This window comes from Alternaria ventricosa (genome assembly GCF_023758065.1).
Source record: "Alternaria ventricosa strain BMP 2768 chromosome Unknown scaffold_13, whole genome shotgun sequence".
Taxonomy (NCBI): Eukaryota; Fungi; Ascomycota; class Dothideomycetes; order Pleosporales; family Pleosporaceae; genus Alternaria; species Alternaria ventricosa.
The window spans coordinates 689,686-709,907 of NW_026055693.1; the positions used below are offsets into that span (position 1 = coordinate 689,686).

Here is a 20,222-nt window from a genome sequence, read left to right on the forward strand (position 1 = left end):
GTGTATAGCATAGGCAAAGACTGATGACAAATCTCAAAGTATCCGCATGTCCCGGGTGTTGTGCGATCGCTTCATCGTTGTGGTCCGCCATGTCATTGCTCGTCAAAAGAATACCGAGTACTACTCACTAGTTTTTAATTCCCATGAAATGGCATTAAACACACAGTAAGCGCTGCGGCGTCGCCCCAATACTACGGTGCGGACGATCATTCCAGGTTAATGCCAAACACCGACCCAACTTCACCTTGCACCCAACTGCAGAGTGCGCTGGGATTGTCTTGCTCTGTATACCTTGCAGGCGTCGCATCACCCCTTTAGCAGGATGCGTGGACCTTGTTGCGGCTCTCCAATAACAAATTGTTCTGCAATTATCCAGTGGCTGGGCCTAGTCTCTGATAGCATGCAATCCTCGCACGCGTCTCTTGATGATCCGATTGTAATTACTTCGAGTCAGATGATTAGATCCTTCCTGGCACCGGAGTCGGGGTGCGGTGCATTCTGCAGATGTTCTGCTCCTAGATAGGGACAAAATACCTCGAGCCGTGCGAGGTTGTGGCGTGACCAAACCCGTGGACTTATCATTTCTCAACACGGTGCTAGACTGCCGCAGAGTACATTCTGCGCTTCTTTCCATAAGAATTCATGAGAAGAATCTCGGATCCGTTCGACATAAACCTCTTGTATAGCTACCTAGGTAGATATAGCAAAGTGTTGCTTCCCATCATGCCTTGATGAGCAGCAAGGGTATTCGCGCATGTTCAACGTGTTGAAGCGGCGGTCTGCGATTAATGACTGTAGGCTATAGCTAACCGCTTTGACAATGGATACATCGGAAGGGGCAGGTCAGCGTAGCGAGCGCGTTGTGGCACGGGTGTGGCTACGCCGCAGTGATGCTTCTTCCAAGTTCTGGCTCTGGTCTCAGGGATCGCGGGCCTCGGGTGTGGTGTGGCTGTCCAAGCTTGGACAGACGAACGCGGTTGGATGATGCCGACGCGCGTAGTGCCCGCCACGGCCGCGGGACGGGCCCTCAAAGGGTCTCCATCACCATCTCGAGGTTGTCACACCATTGAGTACACCACTCATCTGCTTCACCAAAGAAGCTACCGTCAGTTACCTAGGTTGCATCTGGCTCGCAAAAGTGATCTGGGCACAATGCACAATTGTTTAGAAGGTGCTAGCAGACATACATGTACAAGAAATTGACGACTACACCCAAACCCCACGTTGCAGCGTACGAAGTAGAACGCGATCCCATCACGTAGGCACACACTGATACCGTGCAGTAGCGTGTCCTGCGCGCATGGTGAGCGGCTTGAGCACCCATACCCGAGCCGCATTTCCAAGGGCCGCCCTTTTAGATCGCCTCGGTTACGCTGCGCTTGCACTATTCACAGGTATCTCGCCACAGCCTTTCACGTTCTAGATGGCTTGCGACGTTACCAATAACGGCAGCTACCTCTCTGACACGGCTCGTAATCAACGGGTACAATAATGGCTGTGGAATTCCACGTATGTCGCTTGGTGTTCATCGAACCATTAGATTGGTCCCTCTTTTCAGAATTTCCCTTATCTTTCGTTGATGATCGAGGTTCTGTATTCCAACACTTTACAAAATGGCGATCTTTGGAGAATCGAAGATTGCAAGTACCGAGGAATACGATATAGGAAGCCATGGATCCAACGCAGCGGACATGATGCATGCCGGTGCTCTGGGGGGCACATCTCATGATGCCTCGGATATGCAACGGATGGGCAAAAAACAAGAGTTACGGGTAAGCCTTTATGAACACCTGTGTTCAATGACACTCCTAAACCGCAATCAGAGAAACTTCCGCATGGTATCTATCATCGGATTCGTGGTCGTCCTTCAGTCAACATGGGAGAGTGCTCTTTTGTCAGCGTACTTTGGGTAAGTCTTGCCTGCGGAACGCGTGCGTAACATATACTAACCTTTGTGCAGGCTGTTCAATGGAGGCACAGCAGGTGTGATTTGGATGATGATTATCAGTAATTGTCCCTACGAACTGCATGTGAAACATACACTGACTTGATACACCTGCATTTAGCATGGCTCTTCGTCCTGGCTATGATCGCTTCTCTGGCTGAGATGGCCTCCATGGCCCCGACTGCTGGTGGACAATACCATTGGGTCAGCGAATTCGCGCCACCATCGTTTCAGAAGTCGCTCAGCTACATTGTGGGTACGGAAAATGCAGCTTCCAATATCCAACTTTGTACACTTACAGTGTGATTAGGCTGGGCTGCGGCCGTCGGTTGGGTCAGCGGCATCCCCGCTTGCGCGCAAATGCTTTCGACTCTCGTCATTGGAATGGTCCTGCTTGCATACCCTGATGCGCAGATTGGAGAATTGTGGCATATCACCCTCCTGATGATGCTTTGGCTAGTCCTGATGATCGGCTTCAACATCTTCCTGGCGCAGCACCTGCCTCTCGCCGAAGGTATTGTGCTTGTCTTGCATTGTTTCGCCTTCTTCGCCTTTTTAATCCTTTTCTGGACGATGGCGGAGCGCATGCCTGCAGAGGAGGCTTTCACAACTTGGACAAACGGTGGAGGATGGAGCTCCATGGGCGTGTCTGCTCTGGTCGGCCTTTCGACCCCATTATGGTGCTTTATCGGCCCAGACGCGGGCGCTCACATGTCCGAAGAGCTGAAAGACGCCTCTGTGGTGCTTCCCAAAGCCATGATGTGGGCTGTCCTCTTCAACGGCATCTTCGGGTGCATCATGGTAAGCAGGTCCAACTTTTCGAGACTAGAGCCAAATACTGACTACCCATCTTCATTTTAGATGATTACCTTCGTGATGTGTGGAGGCGCCCTCGACTCTGTTCTGGAGTCGCCGACCGGGCAACCCATACTCCAAGCCGTTTACAACGCGACAGGCTCCATTGCTGGCACAGAAGTCATGGGTGCCATTCTCGTCGTCCTCGTCTTCTTTGCAGCCGTATCCGTCACTGCTGCTTCTTCGCGCCAGATCTGGGCATTTGCGCGCGACAGGGGACTTCCGTTCTCTGCATGGATCGAGCGAGTGCCAGCCGGCTGGGACATTCCGGTCAACGCGCTACTTGTCTGCCTCGGATCCTCGCTCGTGCTCGCATGCATCAACTTCGGGTCGGACGTTACATTGAACGCCATCGTCTCCATCTCGAACGCAGCTCTCATCTTTTCCTACATTATATCGATTGGATGCGTGCGCTTGAAGCGTTGGCGAGGAGAGCCACTGCTCCCTCGACGCTGGAGCCTAGGCAAGTTTGGAGGCATCGTCAACGACCTCGCTCTTGCCTTTTTGGTCGTTTCCTTCGTCTTCTCATTCTTCCCTATAGTGCCAAACCCTTCGGCTACGGACATGAATTGGGCGGCGCTTATGTTTGGCGCGATGGCTATCATTGCCACGGTCAACTATTTCGTCAGCGCACGGAAGAGTTATATCGCGCCTGTTTCGCTTGTTAAACAAGACTAGATGGCGGATGCATCATGTTAGCAGTCATTCAAGACCATAGGTAGACAAAAGTATCCACAGGCTGCCTACCATGTTCGCTCGGAACGAATTTTGTTCTGAACCCTTATCCCTAATCCCTTCTTGGACTAGCGCTATTGTGGTCATTTCCTCACGAACACCCATCTTGCATCCCCAATTCCTGAGCGCGATATAGAAGGCTCAATCACATTTATAGGCCTCGATAACCTTGAGATCTACGTATAGCTTTTCCCCTCTGTCTGAAACCCTTCCAAAGTATTTCTTTCCTTTTTTCGTACGCGATGGTGCGGGGTATGCAAATGTGAATGGTCGTTCTATTTCCACCCGCGCAGACACTATCAACTTTACGCCTGGAAGACTGGTAGAGCCCACGACTACAATGTCTCAACCTTTGAAAGAAACCGACATCCTGTTTCCGCACCTTTCCAATACACCAAATCTATCTAACACCCTTTCTTCCCTGCGCCGCTCAACACTATCAACGCACAACCGCCTTAATTCAATCATCTCCGACAGCGATTTCGTCAGTTCAGTCGCATCTGCCTACGATCTACCTCTTGTAGCCAATGAACGTTGTGGAAGCTGGTACATTCCACCGACCCAAAAATCTGGATCTGTCTACTTCAAGAGCACGGACGGTCACATGGGCGAATGGAGCTTCAGTCTGAGAAGACTAAATCTGCAACTACTGGATGTGGTGGAGAAGTTTGGCGGTGCCGTGATTGTGGATAGCACGAGGAGGGGCAAGAGTATGCCGGACGCGCTGAGCAAAACCATCCCGACATGGTGCTGTGTGATCAACAGAGCTGTATTCGGCACACCTAGGAAAGACGAGATGCGATTGTTTACGCCGCCACAAGCCGTGGGAGAAAGCGAGCATGCGCAAATGGAGAAGAGGATAGACGGATTTGTGCAACAGTTTCTGGTGCGTGTCTTGTCTGGGCATTCCCGAATATATTCGCTGATATCGAGACAAGGATATATGCACACCTAACATCGTGGACCTTCGCAGCAAGCTGAAGAAGCCCCTGCGGCCGATATGGGTGACACAGCAATCAACCCTTCCGGATATAGCGCCTTCTTTCCCTGACTTTCACCCCATCGTGCTCTGCACAGCATCGCGACGAGTACGTGGTGCAGAGGCATCGGAAAGCGGGTATATCCAGGGTGCTGCCGATGACCACGAAGCATGGTCTCATGGACTCACGCCGACAGTCTTCTGGAAGAACAAGGACGTGCTGATGAAGACGAGCGAGGAAGATATGCCAGCCCTGATCGAAAGATTGCTCAACGAAGACGGAGGTAGTAGCGCGGTCGCAAGTCTGATCAAGCCGACGTCAAAACTGTACATCTCTCCTAGTGACCAGATGAAGCTCGACGGATTCGACGTTGTGATCAGTTGTACACCGGAGCCCTTCGCCACTTCGATGCTAAAGGACGCCGGAGTCAAACACTACTTGCACCTCAAATGCCAAACCGGCAAACTTGGCTCGCGCGACCTCCGCACTCAACTGCCCCGAATTCTATATTTCTTCTCGTCCCTATCAGATCCAACCACCGGAAAGATTCTCGTGTGCTGTCCAACAGGCAAGGATCTGTCCGTCGGCACCGCCTTAGCAGTACTATGTCTCTACACAAACGAGGAGGGAGCGATAGATACGAGTATGCCAAAAGAGACAAGTGCCATCGGAAAAGCCTTCATCAAGCAAAGGCTCAGTTGGATAACAACAAGCAACCCCGCGCTAAACCCAAGTAGAAGCACGCTCCAAAGCGTCAATGCCATCCTGCTAGAAAGCCAAGACCCAAAAGCTTTCTCGCAAACCAAGATTAACAGCGCGAACACTGGCATCACCACCTCAATACCAATCCGAGAAACAAGAACCCTACCACAAGAACCACGAACAAACGACTCTTCCGAGACCGAAAAGCCCAAGCCCAGCTCTCCTTCGCTGCCTACCTCCATTTTCGAAAATTTACGCAACTCCCCCGACAAACCATGGAGCTTCACCCGTCAACTCCGCTCTACCCTACCGACCCATCCCTCGGGCATAGTGACAGGAACAGCGACGTTCACGTCCTGCAACCTACCAGCCTCCTTTCCACCAACTCTGCTCTATGCCGAAGAAGGCGAGTTTGCAACAGACACGGGTCTCAAGTTCAACGCACGCAGGAAATACGTGTACCAACTCAAAACGTCGACACCGGAAAGCACAGGCGAGAAAGCAGGCGACTACATCGCCGTCCGTTTCTTCGACGATGAAAAGATGCCGCGCACGGATATCAAGGATGGCGTGGGGAAGAACGGGGAAGGGGTCGGGGGGTCCTTCGTCGACATGGGTAATTTAGAGCCGAGTGGAAAGGAGGTGAAAGCCAAGAACAAGGAAACACATCTTTGTGCCGAGGACTTGTATACGGCTAGTTGGACATTCGGACCAGGTGTTGTCAACGGGGGCACGGAGGATATGTGGTGGGAAGTGCGATACGATGTCAAGGGCCCAAAGAAGGATTACGTGAGTACCACGAGGTACACCCTCATTTGACGGACAGAGAAGAGATGAATATAGGGTATCAAAGCCGATCTACATAACACAAACGACCACGCGCCAGACACTGCGAAACAACATGTTTGCCGCCAATTAGTGAGTTTCCTGATTTCATGACTTTGCTCCCGCCACTTTCTGTACGAGATTCGCAATCTTCAGGAACACATTCACCACGAGCGCAAGCGCGGCGCTCGGGACGAGGATTTGTAGCCACTCGTACCACAGCTTCGGTCGGACGTCTGTCTCGATCCAGCCAGCACCTTTAAGCGGTGGCCCGCCGTTGACATTGGGTGTCTCGCCCTCGTCGGCTGGGAAACGCTGATTTTCGAGGAAGTATTGGAGCAGATCGTCCTTTTCGCGCCATCGGGCAAGGAGCCAATCGCTGAAGAGCTTGTCGTCGTGGAGGGGAATGTCGGCGATGGCGAAGCGGCGCCAGTACAGGTTTACGGACTTTGGAGGGCGTCCTTGAAAGTAGGTACTATAGAGGGTGAAGAGGTCTTGACCGTATTGGCCGGCGCTGTTGTGTGTTAGTATCTGAAGAACCTGGTTGGTAACATGATCTTACGGAACGCCCTCGTATGCCATTGTGCAGTCATAGAGGTAATCTACGGAGCCTTGCAGCTCTTGCAGACAGAAGGAAAGCCCTGTGCTTCGCGGCAGCAGTGTATGTCTTAGATCCTCAATCTGGTTCTTTTCTGCCCATTTCTTGCTCGATGCGCGACCATTCTTGCTAAGATTTGTGCCCTCGGGGAAGATGAGAAGCCACATGGGGTCGAGACCCTTGGAGCCAGATAGTGGGCCATCGTGACTTCTGCTCAGCTTCCTCAGCCTATGTTGGAAGCGCTCCTTGTCCGTGGACCACTTGCGGGATAGGAAGATGAAGCCGAAGAGCCTCATGCCCCAGCCGAGAATTGGAATGTATTTGAGCGACTCCTTGAGGATGATGTAGAGGTGGCCGTGCATGGACGCGCTGTATGCCATCCACCAGAGGTAGACCCAGTCGGTGTAGATCTAGCCGGTGTCAGCTCGTTGCACTACAAGATGTTGCCTGAATAACCGTACCTGGTGGTTCGAGACGAAGACCAGCCTTTCTGGAAAGTCGCATTCGAGCAGGCCATCCTCCTTCTTCCTCATCTGTCCTCTTATGCTCTCGTCTCCACTGACGCGCATGGTGACGGGCGCCCACCAGTACGTCATGGTGGTGACGGTCATGCTGAAGTGCTGCTTGGTCATGGCCATCCACGCGTAGAAGAGGTCCTTGCTGTAAAAGTATAGCGGCAGGCCGATGTATTGGGTGATGGCGATGCTGAGACATGACGTTAGTATCCTATGGGTGGTATTAGCCTTGAGTGTATACGAACGCTATGATGCTGCCGTTGAAGTACGCTGCAAAAAGACACATGCGCAGAAACTGCACGACAGGCCCATGTTTGACCTTGCCGGCGGGGTGTTGGGTTGGATCCGGGAGTTTTGGCGCGGAGGGTGTCTTGGTGCGCTGCGCCTTGAGCTTCTCGATGACGGGCACCGATGCTGGCGGCTTGCGCTGCCGGATGTCTTTGGTGGACATGATGCTTGTGGTGTGGGCGAGCATGAGAAGTATGTAGGCAGGTCTGAGGAATATGACAGAGAGTGTGTGAGTGCGCGTGCACGCAGGCCGGCGTGGGCGGATGCTCAGGCGGACGAGGGAACTACGGATAAGGCCCAGGCATGCGGCGGGGGAGAGTGGGACAGCGCGCTGCCGTCTGCATTGGGCGCCTGGGGGTGAAAGGGCGTGTAAGCGTGGTGTAGAGGAGCAGAGGGAGTAATCAGGCCGCAGCTTTCGCGCATCGTGTCTCCGGGCGCTGGAACTTGGTGCTGCCGATCCGCAGCTTTCCCTCGAGCATGATGACAGCACGGCGGTTCACCCCACCCGTTAGCTCCAGGGCTGGCCTGGTGCGGGCGCTAGTCATATCCGGACGCGTTCACTCGCAACTTTCACCCTTTCCACCGCTGCATGTGATTATGGAGTTTAGTCGCTGCGCCTGGACTATCTCCGCGTCTTAGCATTCACTCCACGCTGTCTGGCCTGCGATGCCACCAGGCGTCATCCTACCACGGTTCGACTCGTCATCATACGCTCATATGGCGCCCACCCACCCCTCCAAGCTCTGCGCACAGCTTCGCCTAGCATTTTCGCCCTAGCCTCCTACCATCTAAAGATGTTTGTACCCCATCGCGTCTTGCCATGGCGTGTCCTCGCTCTACCGGCCCAGGCACGGAGTTTCTCTTCGTCTTCACGACGTCTTGAGATAAGGCAGATTTCGGAGCTTCCCTCGCGCACGACGCCGTCATACATACAGTCGCCCTCGAATACCCTGCTGAGCCTGCAATGGCCGTCCCCACCGCGCAACATCCTCGTCACCAAAAAGAAGCGCACGCCAAACATCACCGAGTCCGTCATAGAATTCACGTCCCACATACGCTCCACCTACCCGTCGATAAACGTCATCTTCGATCCCGAGACAGCCCAAGAGCTTCACGAGCAACTTGCGTTTCCCGTATACACATACAAGCAGAGCCAAGGCGCACCGCAGTACCTTTCGGATAAAACCGACTTGGTCTGCACGCTTGGAGGCGACGGCACGCTGCTGAGGGCTAGCAGCCTGTTCAGCCATGCAGAGAATGTACCTCCTGTACTGAGCTTCGCCATGGGCACCATCGGCTTCTTGGGCGAGTTCAAGTTCAGGGAATATAAGAGAGCGTTTCGGGAGGTATACATGAGCGGCGCGCCAGACACTTACGCTACCCTCTCCGACTCGCATGGGACGATTCCACCCACACCACCTACATCGCCCGATGACCCTCTGGACAAGCCACTGAGCTACGCCGACATACGAGGTAAGGCCATGGGAAGCAACAGAACAGCGCGCATCTTGTTGCGCAACAGGCTGAAGGTGGGCGTCTTCGGGCCTGATGGAAAGAGAATCAGTGGCATCGAAGGAGAGGGCGACACCTACGCGCTGAATGAGGTCACGCTTCACCGTGGCTCCAGCCCGCACCTGAAGATCATCGACGTCTACATCAACAACCGCTTCCTGACCGAGGCAGTCGCTGATGGCATGATCATCAGCTCGCCTACTGGATCCACAGCATACTCGTTGTCCTCTGGAGGAAGCATCGTACACCCCCTCGTACCGTCGATATGCCTTACGCCCATCTGCCCTCGATCGCTTTCCTTCAGACCACTGGTGCTGCCAGCTCAGACACCAATTACACTGCGGCTAGGCAAGAAGAATCGTGGTCGCGAAGTCGAGGTCAGCATCGACGGAAATACCATTACAGAGAAACTGGGCACGGGTATGGAAGTCCGCATAGGTGGGGAAGAGGTCAAACGAGACGCGCGGGGCTGGGAGGGTGGTGTGCCTAGCATCGTGCGTGGCACAAGCGGCAAGGAAGATATGGCTGAGGACCACTGGGTTGGTGGACTGAATGCTCTCCTCAAGTTCAACTATCCGTTCGGTGATCAGGAGCCCTGAATGTCCTACAACAAACATCACATGGCTTCAGACCGCGGTGGTCATATCAGCTGGTAAAGACAGCAATCATATCGGCTACACATAAATACCCACATCACCCCTTCTTCAGCGTCTCACCGAACCTTCATCACATCAACCTATCATGGCTGGACAAAGCTCGCAAGTTCCTACCCAAGCCCGCCAGTATGATACTCCGTCCGCTTTACGTGTGTCGGCCTCGTCGAGAGGGTTCACCGCTGATGCCGTCATCAGGCTTCAAGTAGGTTCCAATATTGACGCTTCAGACAAAGAAGAAATAATATCCAGAAATCTTCACATAGAGTGTGGCGACTGGCTTGATGTCTTACACCACCTTCCCAAGCTGGAGAAAGTGAAGAAAATCGAGCTCTACTGTCAGCCCGCTCTCCTTACGGAGTGGAACAAGATGCGGGACAACTTCGTGACAGCATTGAGATTGTTCGAGGGAGGGATCATGAAGGAGGATGAGTGGGAGATTGTATTTCTGAACTGATGTTCATGTTACTATAGCTATCTGCATGAAATCACATTACATTTTCCATAACCAGTTCACAATGAAGACTGTGGGCATCGTAGTGATATACAGGTAGGGCAGCACGCAGGAGGTTCTGGCCTAGCTGCATTCATGCTAGCTCACGCTAGGCCGTAAGATCCCCCGGGGCCCGCCCGGGCCCTCAAGTGCTGGCCTGGGGGCTGGAAATCAGGGCTGTGGCATCGACCTTTGAAGAAGCTCCCGCGCTCCTCACACGCGCATCGATGCTACGGATTGTTGCCTGCTAGCGACCTTGTTGATTGCGTTGGCGGACATAACACCTGGCCTGAGCCGACAACAGACCGACGCGACTCTGGAGTATGATTCGAATTGGCCGTTCAACGCTCGCCGCCGTGGCTGTTCTTCCACGTTCCAGCGTAATGATGCGTCACTAATTGTGGTGATAGTACTGCTTCCTCTTCAGCGCTGTATCTGTTCGTCATCGGCGCAAAAGAGCGACCGGGCATGAACAGCACATCTCCGACTAGCTTGGGCTGCAGAAGCTTCTCGACGTCACTTCCCGCCAGGTTGCGGTTCACCATAGCACCCAGACTCTTGTATACCGCATACGTCAGACGCCTTGGGCCTGTGAAGTCGACTACATCTCCCATCATCTCCATGGTAGTATCTTCGACAGCTACGCCGTGTTCAGCGGTCTTCTTGGCCAGCTCTTCCAAGACGTCATTTATCGCCTGCATCAGATGCGGTGACCGGGGCTTTGCCATGATGGCCCATATCTCCATCTGGTGCAAGTAATTGTCCGGCCAGCCATGGTCGAATTCCCAACCCACAACAAGACTTGTGTTCGCTTTGTACTCCGGTGGAATCCAGTCGTCGATGGGTATGTTCTCACAGGAGACGTCGAGATCGAACCAGATGCCACCTTGATCCCAAAGTAACAAGTAGCGAAGCAGATCCGCCTTCCATATAGGTACTGGAAGCGCAAGGTAGTTGTTGACGATATCTGGCCTCGATGCGAAGGCGGTTCGGACATATTCGTCGCTGCTTTCGTCCGTCATGAAGTGCGCTTCGTACTCTGGGTTGGACGTGATGCAGCTATCAGTCCAGTTTCGGGCTTCTTCCGAGAGGCCACGAGGACCCAGCTTGTACCATATAACCCTCGGTATGCCTTCATACTTAGGCGCTTGGACGGTTTCCTGGATGGGCAGGGCGATGTCATCGTGGGCGGAGCGGATGGTGTAGATCTGGTATATGAGAAGAAGGACGCACAACGCAAAAAGCGACTGATAGCTGACGAACTTGAATTGCAGCCTTGCTAACATACTGAATGAGCAGAATGCCGAACGAAAGCTTGCTGTAATATGTCTAAGCAGGCGGATGTAGACGCTTCATCATCCACATCGATCTTCATGAGGCTGAATCACGACTGCTGACATTTGAGTCTTTGCAGTCTAGACACCAACGCAAATCTAGGCTTTGTCTTAGACAATCCTTGACAGTTCCGGAAATAAATGGCGCGGATGACCCAATGCCATGGACCCCACGAAAACCTTCGGTGTCAAGGGGTAGTACAGCATATTCAGCCACGTGCGCAACAAAGAATCCGCATTCCTCAACCAAAGACGGAGGTTTTACTGGCTACCAAGATCCGTTGCTCATTTCGGGGATCCGCAGCCTTACGCCCCACGGTGCGTATACATGCAGATACTTAAGGCCACGACAGGTCTTGGCCCCAAACGGCTGGTGAGGTTGTGTCCTGTCATCCAATGATGGAAAGGGTATGATATGTCTCAGCTCGATTGTAAACCCTCTAGGGTAATGATTCATGAGGGATGGCGATGATGACCAGTGAACGATCGGTACCAACGACAGGTAACAGTCATCGTCCGTGACACGTGGTTTGAGAGGCACATCCCAAGCTCAGCCGCATGCACGAGATAACAGTTCCAACGCTGATCAACAGGAGTTCTCGTGCGCAGACCGATGACCTCCAGCGCCACGCTTCTAGCCATGACAGACTCGTCTTGGTATGGGAAAAGCGCACTACGCCGCAGACTTTTCCAATCGCCCAGTACTTCCAGGCTGCCGTCGTGACTGTCAGCTCGTAAGCCTCAGGCGTCACTGCACAGGCGCAATCTCAGACTCCCGTCTACTGTTTGAGGTACATGCTTCAGCCTTAGGTGCTTGCCTAGTTCCGAGTAGCCTGTTCTTCACCCGCTTGAAGCTTACAGACGTTTTCAGACCCGAAGTCCTTTCTACCATCTCTTCATCTCCCAGCACACGTGTCTTCCTCTTTTTGTCGTGCTCTAGTCGGATCTTGGGCTACTATAGTTGGACCTTTGTCCATGTCCCAGCGCCCATGGAATTTATCCTCCCGCCATCGCTTGATGTCGCACTGGACATGAGCAATGCACTCAACTACACTATAGGCGAGAAGATTACGGTGTATTGGACGGAGGCGCCGGTCGGTACTGCAGTCTCTATTATTCTGTGGCAAGCAGATCCGAAGACCGGCGTATCGATTACGAACGTAGAATACATCATACGTATAGCAAACACTGTTAAACCCTGAGAAATCACTGGCTAACAACATACAACAGAGAGTGTGGTAAACAGGACCAACCAAGAATGGACTATCAGGCCTGAGATCAACCTCAAACGGTCCAACCTGTTCCAATTGGCGCTTTACCAAGAAGGCGCAACAGAGCCAGAAGACTTCAGCCGGTATTTCTATCTCGAAGACAAAACCGAATCGATATCGATATCTTCCTCGTCGCTTTTGCCTTCCAGCTCACTGAGCTCAGCGTCTATCGCGAGCTCCTCATCCTCCGTCACTGCAAACTCGATACCTACTAGCACACCAACGACAACGCCATCATCCGCACCCGTACCCGTACCGATATCCAGCGCAGCACCGCGCGAGAACAGCTTTCCCACATCAGCCAAAATCGGCATCGGCGTCGGGATACCTGTCGCACTCATAATCGGACTCGTCGTTGGTTTCCTCCTATTCCGTCGTCACAGAAAGAAAGACGTCACCTCGTCACCGATGCCCGGCACACAGATCGCTGAACAGTACAAGACCGGGCCTAATCCTCATCAATTCAACAACAACTCCGGTTACTACGGCCCTCCTCTGAACGAGGCACCACCGGAGAGCTTGGTGGAGTTGGATCCACAGCACGCACATAAACCGCCAATCGATGGGACAGCGCCGACGAGATACGAGATGTAACTCTGAGGATTTTCATGAGAGTTATATGTCGTTGGGCACACAGAGGGAAGGCTTCAATCTACTGCAAACGTGCCTTTTCACTCGTTGTCAGCGATCGTAGTTTATCACCATTGTCTTTCTTGTAGCATATTTCACATAATGTTACGTCTTCTCGTCCAACATACTAAATCAATCATCTACATTCCATGCCAGCGACATGACATCGGCATACAGCCTTGCCAACGTTACTAGACTGTCAGCAGCTGGTGTACCGTAACACTGTGCTTATTCCCGCCCTCTTGGTGACGTACAACAGAACTTCCACGACTTGCTTGGCCGCCTTACGGAGTAATTCGTTACTCACCGGTCCGTTCTCAACATCCGGGAACGCCACTAGCCCCCAATGTTTTTCCGTGTAACAATGACTGCATAGGCGGAAATTAGATCGATCCAACCCCCGCCACATGTGTTTGAGCTTGGGTTGAGTATGCACTGTATCACTCCAACTCGACCGCAGTTTAAGTCGGGCGTAAAGTAAAAGGCTAGATGAGTTAGATACCCGGAATCACGACAGCGGGGCGATGCTATGACCAGGCGCTGTGCATACTGTTTTCCAATGGTCCGCACAGCAGTGACTAATGTGCGGGTTACATGTGATGTGGCTTGCATTGAGGGCTATGTAAAAAGCAAAAGCGCATGCTATAGACGGTAGAGGAGGATGGGATCGGGGGAGCACGCCGAGCCGACGTGCGCTTGACAACAACCAAAGCGTTCAGCATACTCAGACACAATGGAATAGGTATCTACCTGGCGCCATGAGAATACAAAGTAAACCCAGGTATAGCAAACGCGACGACACAAGAAACTGGGGATGAGAAACCAAAAACCACAACGCGAATCAACTACGTCCTCATTATGAGCCTCAGCGCAGCCTTGCATCAAGCCACCGCATGACGAGATCCCCATAGCGAGTACACAGGAAGCGGTTCGGCCCGCTTCGTATCGGCAGAACGCTGAGGGCTAGGATATTCCCATTTGACGTCCTCGAATGGCCCGGCCGCTGCGGAGTCGGTTCTCGCCAGGGTATCTGTATCAGGTGCTTTGATAGATTCGAGCTCGATGCCCTCATCAACCTCGTTATCCTTTGATGTGTTCGTGGTTCGATCGGCTTTTCTGATGCAGGCCATGAGCAGCAGCATGAGGAGGATGTAGCCGAAGAGACTCGTGGTCCAGGCGAGGATGATGGTACTGAACATGTAGACGTCGCCGGCGGGCGGGTTGGCGATGAGCATGTTACTGATGGCTACAACACTATCCTCGATTGAAGACGGGAGGCGGGCTGCTTTGTTATCAGACCTTTTCGAAGGGTCGACAGAATCCCTCGAGCCGCCAACCGAGTGAGCGTCGCTGTGTTTCCAGTAGATGTCGCCGCGGTGGCTGTGGAAGTCCAGCCCTAGTGTGCTATACACGGCTGCAGCCTTTGTCCAACCGCATAGTTGATCATTCCCCAGGTCGAAAAGTTGGAAGCCCTTGACTGCCAAGGCGTTTTTGAGGATTTCGGGGTAATAGGTCGTATATTTGGTGACGACGGCGTACTGGAACATGTTGTTCTCACACGGGTCGCTGAAAGCGATCACTCTGCTGCCGAAGCCGTCGTGCGGAAGGCATATATTAGGCTTCGTGTAGATCTCGACGTTGTCGGCTCGAGGTATGGTTTTGGCGAAGAGTAAGGTATTTAGAAGTAATAGGAGGAGAGCAGACATTAAGAACATGATTGCGATGCGAGAATAGCAGTCTTGAGGTGAGTGATCGGATGCTGCCTGCTATCGGATGTTTGACCGTAAGAGCTGCGGCGACGGAAGAATGGTGTGGCGTAGTGAGAGTAGAAGTGGTGGGTGCGCGATATCTTATAAACAACCATGGCAGCATGCAGCTTCCGTAAAGCAAGAGTGGAAACGAGGGTCGAGGTGTTGTCGTAATTGCCAGAAGGTGAGAAGGTAGCAGCGATGCTCGCACGGTGCATTCGCGATCGTCTACCGACTGGGACCAGCAACGCACGAGGCCGAGTATGAAAAGATAAGCTCTTCGTACGAGGCAACGAGGCGAATGCTATGAGCTGCGGAGCATACCGAAGCTTGCAAGTAGACTAGCAATCTCCAAATAAATTGCAACTTCTCCGGCCCATTACTCCACCTGTGCAACTAGTACTCGTCCACGACAGCCTCAGTCCACGAGTCAGTCTTTGTATTCATCCCATATGACAATAATGCCTTCAAGAGATTGGAAAAAATCAAAGTTTTTCTTTGAAATCGAACCAGGCGGTATACGGACGGTAGTTTGGAATTCGAAACAACCTCTGTAACAGGCTACTTCTGTGAGCACTGCTCTGGCATTGTAATACAGACCCATATTAGGGAAATCAATGACAAACTCAATATCCGGCAACGCGCGTATCAGTCTGTTGTATGCAGACTGGAGAAGTATGCTTCCAGGTAAGCTGAGATGCGGATAGATTCCCCTTGGTGCGATCAGATTCCGGCGTGCGTTGTATATTTTGTAGTGAAGGCTGTAAAAGAGCACGACACTGCCCTCGCCCCATCTTGTGATCGCGATGCTAATGGGTATTGAGGCTGCGAGTGCTTGTTTCTTCTTTATGATCTCGATGACCTCCATGTGTATTTGCCGACATGTACTGAGGATGGCTGTTCCCACTTGAACGATCTGAAGAGACAAGCCGGACTTTCTTGTGGCACCATCCTCTCGAAATTCGTACCGGAAGACTTCGTTCGGGATGTGCTCGTATATCATCAGCCGGAGTTCGGCTGGAAGTTTGAGAAACCTGGAGGTATCGGAACCGGAAGAGGGCGGGCGCGACATTGTTGTTGTGTGTAGTTCGGGAAAGCTTGAGGGTGTTTGGAAGCAGATATGAGAGGAGTTCGAAAGTAAAAGATGCAAGAAAGATTTGATGCAAATATTGTAGCTTGGTGTAATCGAAATACTTTGGTTCTCGCATGCTGACGCCCGTGGTTGAAGCGACCCGTGCCGACTAATCGTCAGCTTGCTAACATCACTATGACCCTAGCAACCCAGTCATAGCAGCGACCAATAAAATCCCAAAACGCCATACGGTCGATAGGATAACTTAGAGGTCACCTCATACAAAGAAAAAGACTGAACAGGTCTGCAGACTACATCAAGACAAAAACTTGCAAAGTGGGTGACCCAACGTCAACGTAGGCTCCAGGCTGTTCAGTTTTTCCCTAGGTTGGCGTGAGGTCGTACCTTTGTCTAGCGTACCCTAAAGATCTACGATCTACTTGCGAGCTTGCGCGGTTGACCTTTGGGTTTCGGCGCTGAAGTAGACTCCGTGGCATCACCGTCAGGCTTTGAATCCAGTTCTTTCTCACGCTGAGCCAGGGCCTTTTCTCTTTCGTCTAGCTCTGCCTGTCGTTGATCAAGTTCACTTGCCCGTTGGTCGAGTTTCTTTTCTCGGTCGTCCAGATTCTCCCCGTTTTGTGTATCGGATTTCTCGCTAGGGTTGAATGCTTCAGCAGCATCGTTGCGCATACTGTCCGTCTGGGCTGATTGGGATTCGCTATCGTCTTGCTTTGCATTCAGCTTCCGTGGCTTTTTGCGACCTTGAGTATCGCTCTTTTGCGCTGTGTCTCCACTTGACGTCTCTTCAGACTGATTAGCACTAGGCTTCGATTCCGAATCTCCGCCCGTTGCTTGCGCACCAGCCTTCGCTGCGTCTGACACCTCTTTCTGGTCTGGCATCATGCCCTTCGCACTCTCCATCCAACCCTCGTCAATCTGACCTCCACCTCCCTCACTCTTAAACTTCTCAAGCTCCTCAGTCCCAGGCATCTCCTCCTCATTAGCTTGTCCCATCATCTTCTCCAGCGTCTTCTTCTGCTCTTCGCTCGCTGCCCATTGCGGGAGGAAACTAGTGAGCTTCTTCATTCCCTTCCCTGCTACTTTGCCCATGTTTACCCATGGGCCGTGAAGCGCACCTGTCGCTCCACCTACCCCAGCTCCTATCCCACCAAGCAGAGTTGAAGAGATGCCCCCAACCAAAGTCCCTGTTATTGCGCCTAAAGTGGCACCGGGCGCGACACCAAGGCCTGTGCCCATTGCCATGCCCTGAAAAGCGCCCGAACGAAGATATTTCGCGGTCTTTCCAAACGACTCAGCCTCGATGTGTGCATTTGTGGCTTCTTCTGTCAGCCTTTCCCGTTCATCTGGGTCGCTGGCGGCAGCTGCTGCATCTTTCAATTCTTTGGCTTTCTTTTGCGCGGCGAGGGCAGCATTGGCGGCTTTCCCAGATTCTTGCCGCACCTTTTCTTCGGAAACGGCGGGCTTGTTAGACTCTGTGTTCTCTTCATCTTTCTTGCCCCCATCTTTGTTCAACTTTTTCGGAGGCATGATTGTTAGTTGGTTTTCTCAGAGTTGTGGCGGCTGCAGGGTATCCCCTGGTGTACGTCATTGACGCTAGCTTCCCCACTCGAGAACCTGAATTGGACGCGTTCAGGACGCGCTACGACCTTTCCATGTTTTCAACTGCACACGCGTGCTACCAGCGTTGTGGAGATGACTTCTATCATAAAGACTATTCATTTATTCGATCCATCGTGATGCAAGGGGGATTGCTTGAGCCGACGATGGCGGTTCCACAAGCGAGGTCGATGATGACCTGTTCATTAGTCAAAGGTTGGTATCAGATGGACAACGCGACTTGTGTGCAGTTTTTCATATTGACTCAGGACAGGAACTAGCTACTAGGCACGACACATGCGACCGTCAGTCCGAACAGTCCAGGCTTCGCTGCCAACGCCGACAGTGGCGTAGAATAGACTTGAAGGATCCCATTTCTTCTTGATCGTCAATAACCTGGCGTAGTTCTGGCCCCAGAACGTATCCTGAAAATTCGGTTGACGGAAATCGGCCTCGTTCACGTACGATCCGCTACCAGGTGTTGCGGCCTCAACAAGAGGAATGATCTCGTTGGTCATCTTGTCTTGAGTTGCGAACGCCTCCGACCACGGGGCTGTGAAGTTCCATGGAAGTGTCAAGGTCGCGTGCACGATTGCCTTTCGCCAGGCCGGGTGGACCGACGTTGTTTTCTCCGAACCAAACGCCTTCACATCTGTTCCGACTCCGATCCAGGTCACTCCCTTCTCTACGACAGCCTTCCAGGTTTCAGAGATGTTGCCCACAACACTTCGTGGGATCAAGCGAGTACCGTACTGGGCGATGCCGACTTGGATGTTGCCGAGAGGAAGGGGGCCGAAGTACTTGTCGTAGTGCTCATAGTACGTGTCGAATTCGCTGTATTCAGCGGTGTACTTGACACCTTTGGAGTCCAGCCTAGCGACGAAAGGTGCAAGCATGGCCTTGACTTCGTCTTCCGTCTTGTTGTAGGCGTTAAGCGGGGAGATCATGAAAAACGAAGACGTGAAGTAATGGACCACCATTGCTCCGGCATCTACCATAGCAGGTAGCTCCTCGTGAAACGCTTGGATAGCGTCGTAGAACACGTCCTGGTCGTTTTCCGTGGTGAAGAACGACAGTGAGGCGCCGCCGAAAACAGCTTCCTTGTGCGCTTTGACAGTCATCCCTACCACAACGCCGTAGGTGCTGCCACCGCCGCCGTTGAGAGCCCAGTACAGGTCTGCGTTTTCTTTTGTATTCGCATTGACAAGCTTTCCGCTTGCTGTTACGACTTCCCAATTCAGTACGTTGTCGGCAGCGAGGCCGAAGCTAGTACTGATAGCGGAATGCCCACCACCCTGTGTGTAACCGCCAGCGATGCCAACAGTAGGGCACTCGCCTCCAACCACGACCAAGCCTTTGTCTCGGGAAGCAGCCATTAGTTCGAAACCTTGAACGCCGGCACCAATCTTAAAAGCCGGGCCACTGTATTCTGAACCCTTGAACGTCGGAACATGGGTGATTTCCTTGAGATGGTGTGTCCACACCGCTAGTGAGCCCGCGCCTGTGGAACGACCGAGATAATCATGGCCCGTGTTGCGGATGACGAGACGGATGTTCTTGGAGGCAGCAAACGCGATCGCTTGTTGGACGTCTGCAGGCCCCGACGCATCCACAGCGTAACGGACGTAGTTCCCGAGCTCACATGGGCGGTCTCGAGGTTGGAAAGGATCGCAGCTCTGGTTGGCAAAGAAAGGTGCCATTACAGATGAAGACGATTCATAACTGACTAAATATTAGAGTGACGTCTTGAAAGCACCTGTGTGGAACATACTGAATCTTCTCGAACTGCCAATCCTTCTTCAGACTTTCACAAGTCGCGTCGTCGAAAGTCGGAACGTGGCAGGGGGCTCCGAGTGGTACGGTTGCCACTAGACGTCCACCTACTGTCTTGTTCAAGCTGTTCCACTCTGCTTGCGAAGGCCACGACTTGTCTCCTGGGAACGACTTGCATTGATTGGGGGTTGGGTTAGCAGAAACGACGCCAAGAAGCGCGAGGACTAGGGTGTAGGAACGCATCTCCAGGGCATGGAAAAAGATAAAGTTCTGCGACCTGGACGATGTCAATCTCCAAGACGTACGGATTAATATAAACAGAAATTCAGGCTCCCTGCATGCGCCGCGCTTGACGGTGGCGAGCAAGCTAGAGCAGTTGTGGGACTAGAAATCTAGTGTCCGGTGGGGTGGACCGTCCCGGGATGATACCGCGACCCCATTTTATGGCCGTGGCGCCGATTGTCTTGGATCTAAGTCTACGAGAAAAGGCCCTCTCGCGGAGTTATGCAGAGCACCACAGGCTGTTGGAGGAGAGCACGCCTCATCATGAACACGCGATTGATGGATAGCTGTCGTAACGTCGGAGTCACTCTGCTGGTACGGAGACGGCGCGTTTGCCATCGATTGGAAGCTGGGGTTTGTACTGGCCATTCGCATCTATCAACAGGGATCGCGC

The 20,222-nt window shown here is 52.7% G+C and overlaps 8 protein-coding genes across 8 annotated transcripts; 3 read left to right on the forward strand and 5 right to left on the reverse strand.

The window, feature by feature from the left end:
- Positions 1-1,613: 1,613 nt before the first annotated feature.
- Positions 1,614-3,478, forward strand: J4E93_007459 (uncharacterized protein; the record flags this gene model as incomplete). The annotated part of the gene is made up of 6 exons (XM_049345366.1): positions 1,614-1,772; positions 1,824-1,909; positions 1,961-2,007; positions 2,067-2,201; positions 2,256-2,746; positions 2,807-3,478. 6 exons carry the CDS (start codon positions 1,614-1,616, stop codon positions 3,476-3,478), a joined length of 1,590 nt encoding a protein of 529 aa, XP_049197596.1.
- Positions 3,479-6,150: 2,672 nt separating this feature from the next.
- Positions 6,151-7,606, reverse strand: J4E93_007460 (uncharacterized protein; the record flags this gene model as incomplete). Its single annotated transcript, XM_049345367.1, has 4 exons — positions 6,151-6,556; positions 6,605-7,050; positions 7,102-7,345; positions 7,401-7,606. The coding sequence occupies 4 exons, from the start codon at positions 7,604-7,606 to the stop codon at positions 6,151-6,153; spliced, it is 1,302 nt and encodes a 433-aa protein (XP_049197597.1).
- A 631-nt stretch (positions 7,607-8,237) lies between these two features.
- On the forward strand, positions 8,238-9,554 carry J4E93_007461 (uncharacterized protein; the record flags this gene model as incomplete). The annotated part of the gene is made up of 1 exon (XM_049345368.1): positions 8,238-9,554. The coding sequence occupies one exon, from the start codon at positions 8,238-8,240 to the stop codon at positions 9,552-9,554; it is 1,317 nt and encodes a 438-aa protein (XP_049197598.1).
- An 888-nt stretch (positions 9,555-10,442) lies between these two features.
- J4E93_007462 (uncharacterized protein) lies at positions 10,443-11,387 on the reverse strand (the record flags this gene model as incomplete). The annotated part of the gene is made up of 1 exon (XM_049345369.1): positions 10,443-11,387. The coding sequence occupies one exon, from the start codon at positions 11,385-11,387 to the stop codon at positions 10,443-10,445; it is 945 nt and encodes a 314-aa protein (XP_049197599.1).
- A 1,037-nt stretch (positions 11,388-12,424) lies between these two features.
- On the forward strand, positions 12,425-13,300 carry J4E93_007463 (uncharacterized protein; the record flags this gene model as incomplete). The annotated part of the gene is made up of 2 exons (XM_049345370.1): positions 12,425-12,611; positions 12,666-13,300. The coding sequence occupies 2 exons, from the start codon at positions 12,425-12,427 to the stop codon at positions 13,298-13,300; spliced, it is 822 nt and encodes a 273-aa protein (XP_049197600.1).
- A 917-nt stretch (positions 13,301-14,217) lies between these two features.
- On the reverse strand, positions 14,218-15,051 carry J4E93_007464 (uncharacterized protein; the record flags this gene model as incomplete). Its single annotated transcript, XM_049345371.1, has 1 exon — positions 14,218-15,051. One exon carries the CDS (start codon positions 15,049-15,051, stop codon positions 14,218-14,220), a length of 834 nt encoding a protein of 277 aa, XP_049197601.1.
- A 1,534-nt stretch (positions 15,052-16,585) lies between these two features.
- Positions 16,586-17,704, reverse strand: J4E93_007465 (uncharacterized protein; the record flags this gene model as incomplete). Its single annotated transcript, XM_049345372.1, has 1 exon — positions 16,586-17,704. One exon carries the CDS (start codon positions 17,702-17,704, stop codon positions 16,586-16,588), a length of 1,119 nt encoding a protein of 372 aa, XP_049197602.1.
- A 353-nt stretch (positions 17,705-18,057) lies between these two features.
- Positions 18,058-19,789, reverse strand: ZEB1 (Zinc finger E-box-binding homeobox 1; the record flags this gene model as incomplete). Its single annotated transcript, XM_049345373.1, has 2 exons — positions 18,058-19,495; positions 19,545-19,789. 2 exons carry the CDS (start codon positions 19,787-19,789, stop codon positions 18,058-18,060), a joined length of 1,683 nt encoding a protein of 560 aa, XP_049197603.1.
- Positions 19,790-20,222: the final 433 nt, after the last annotated feature.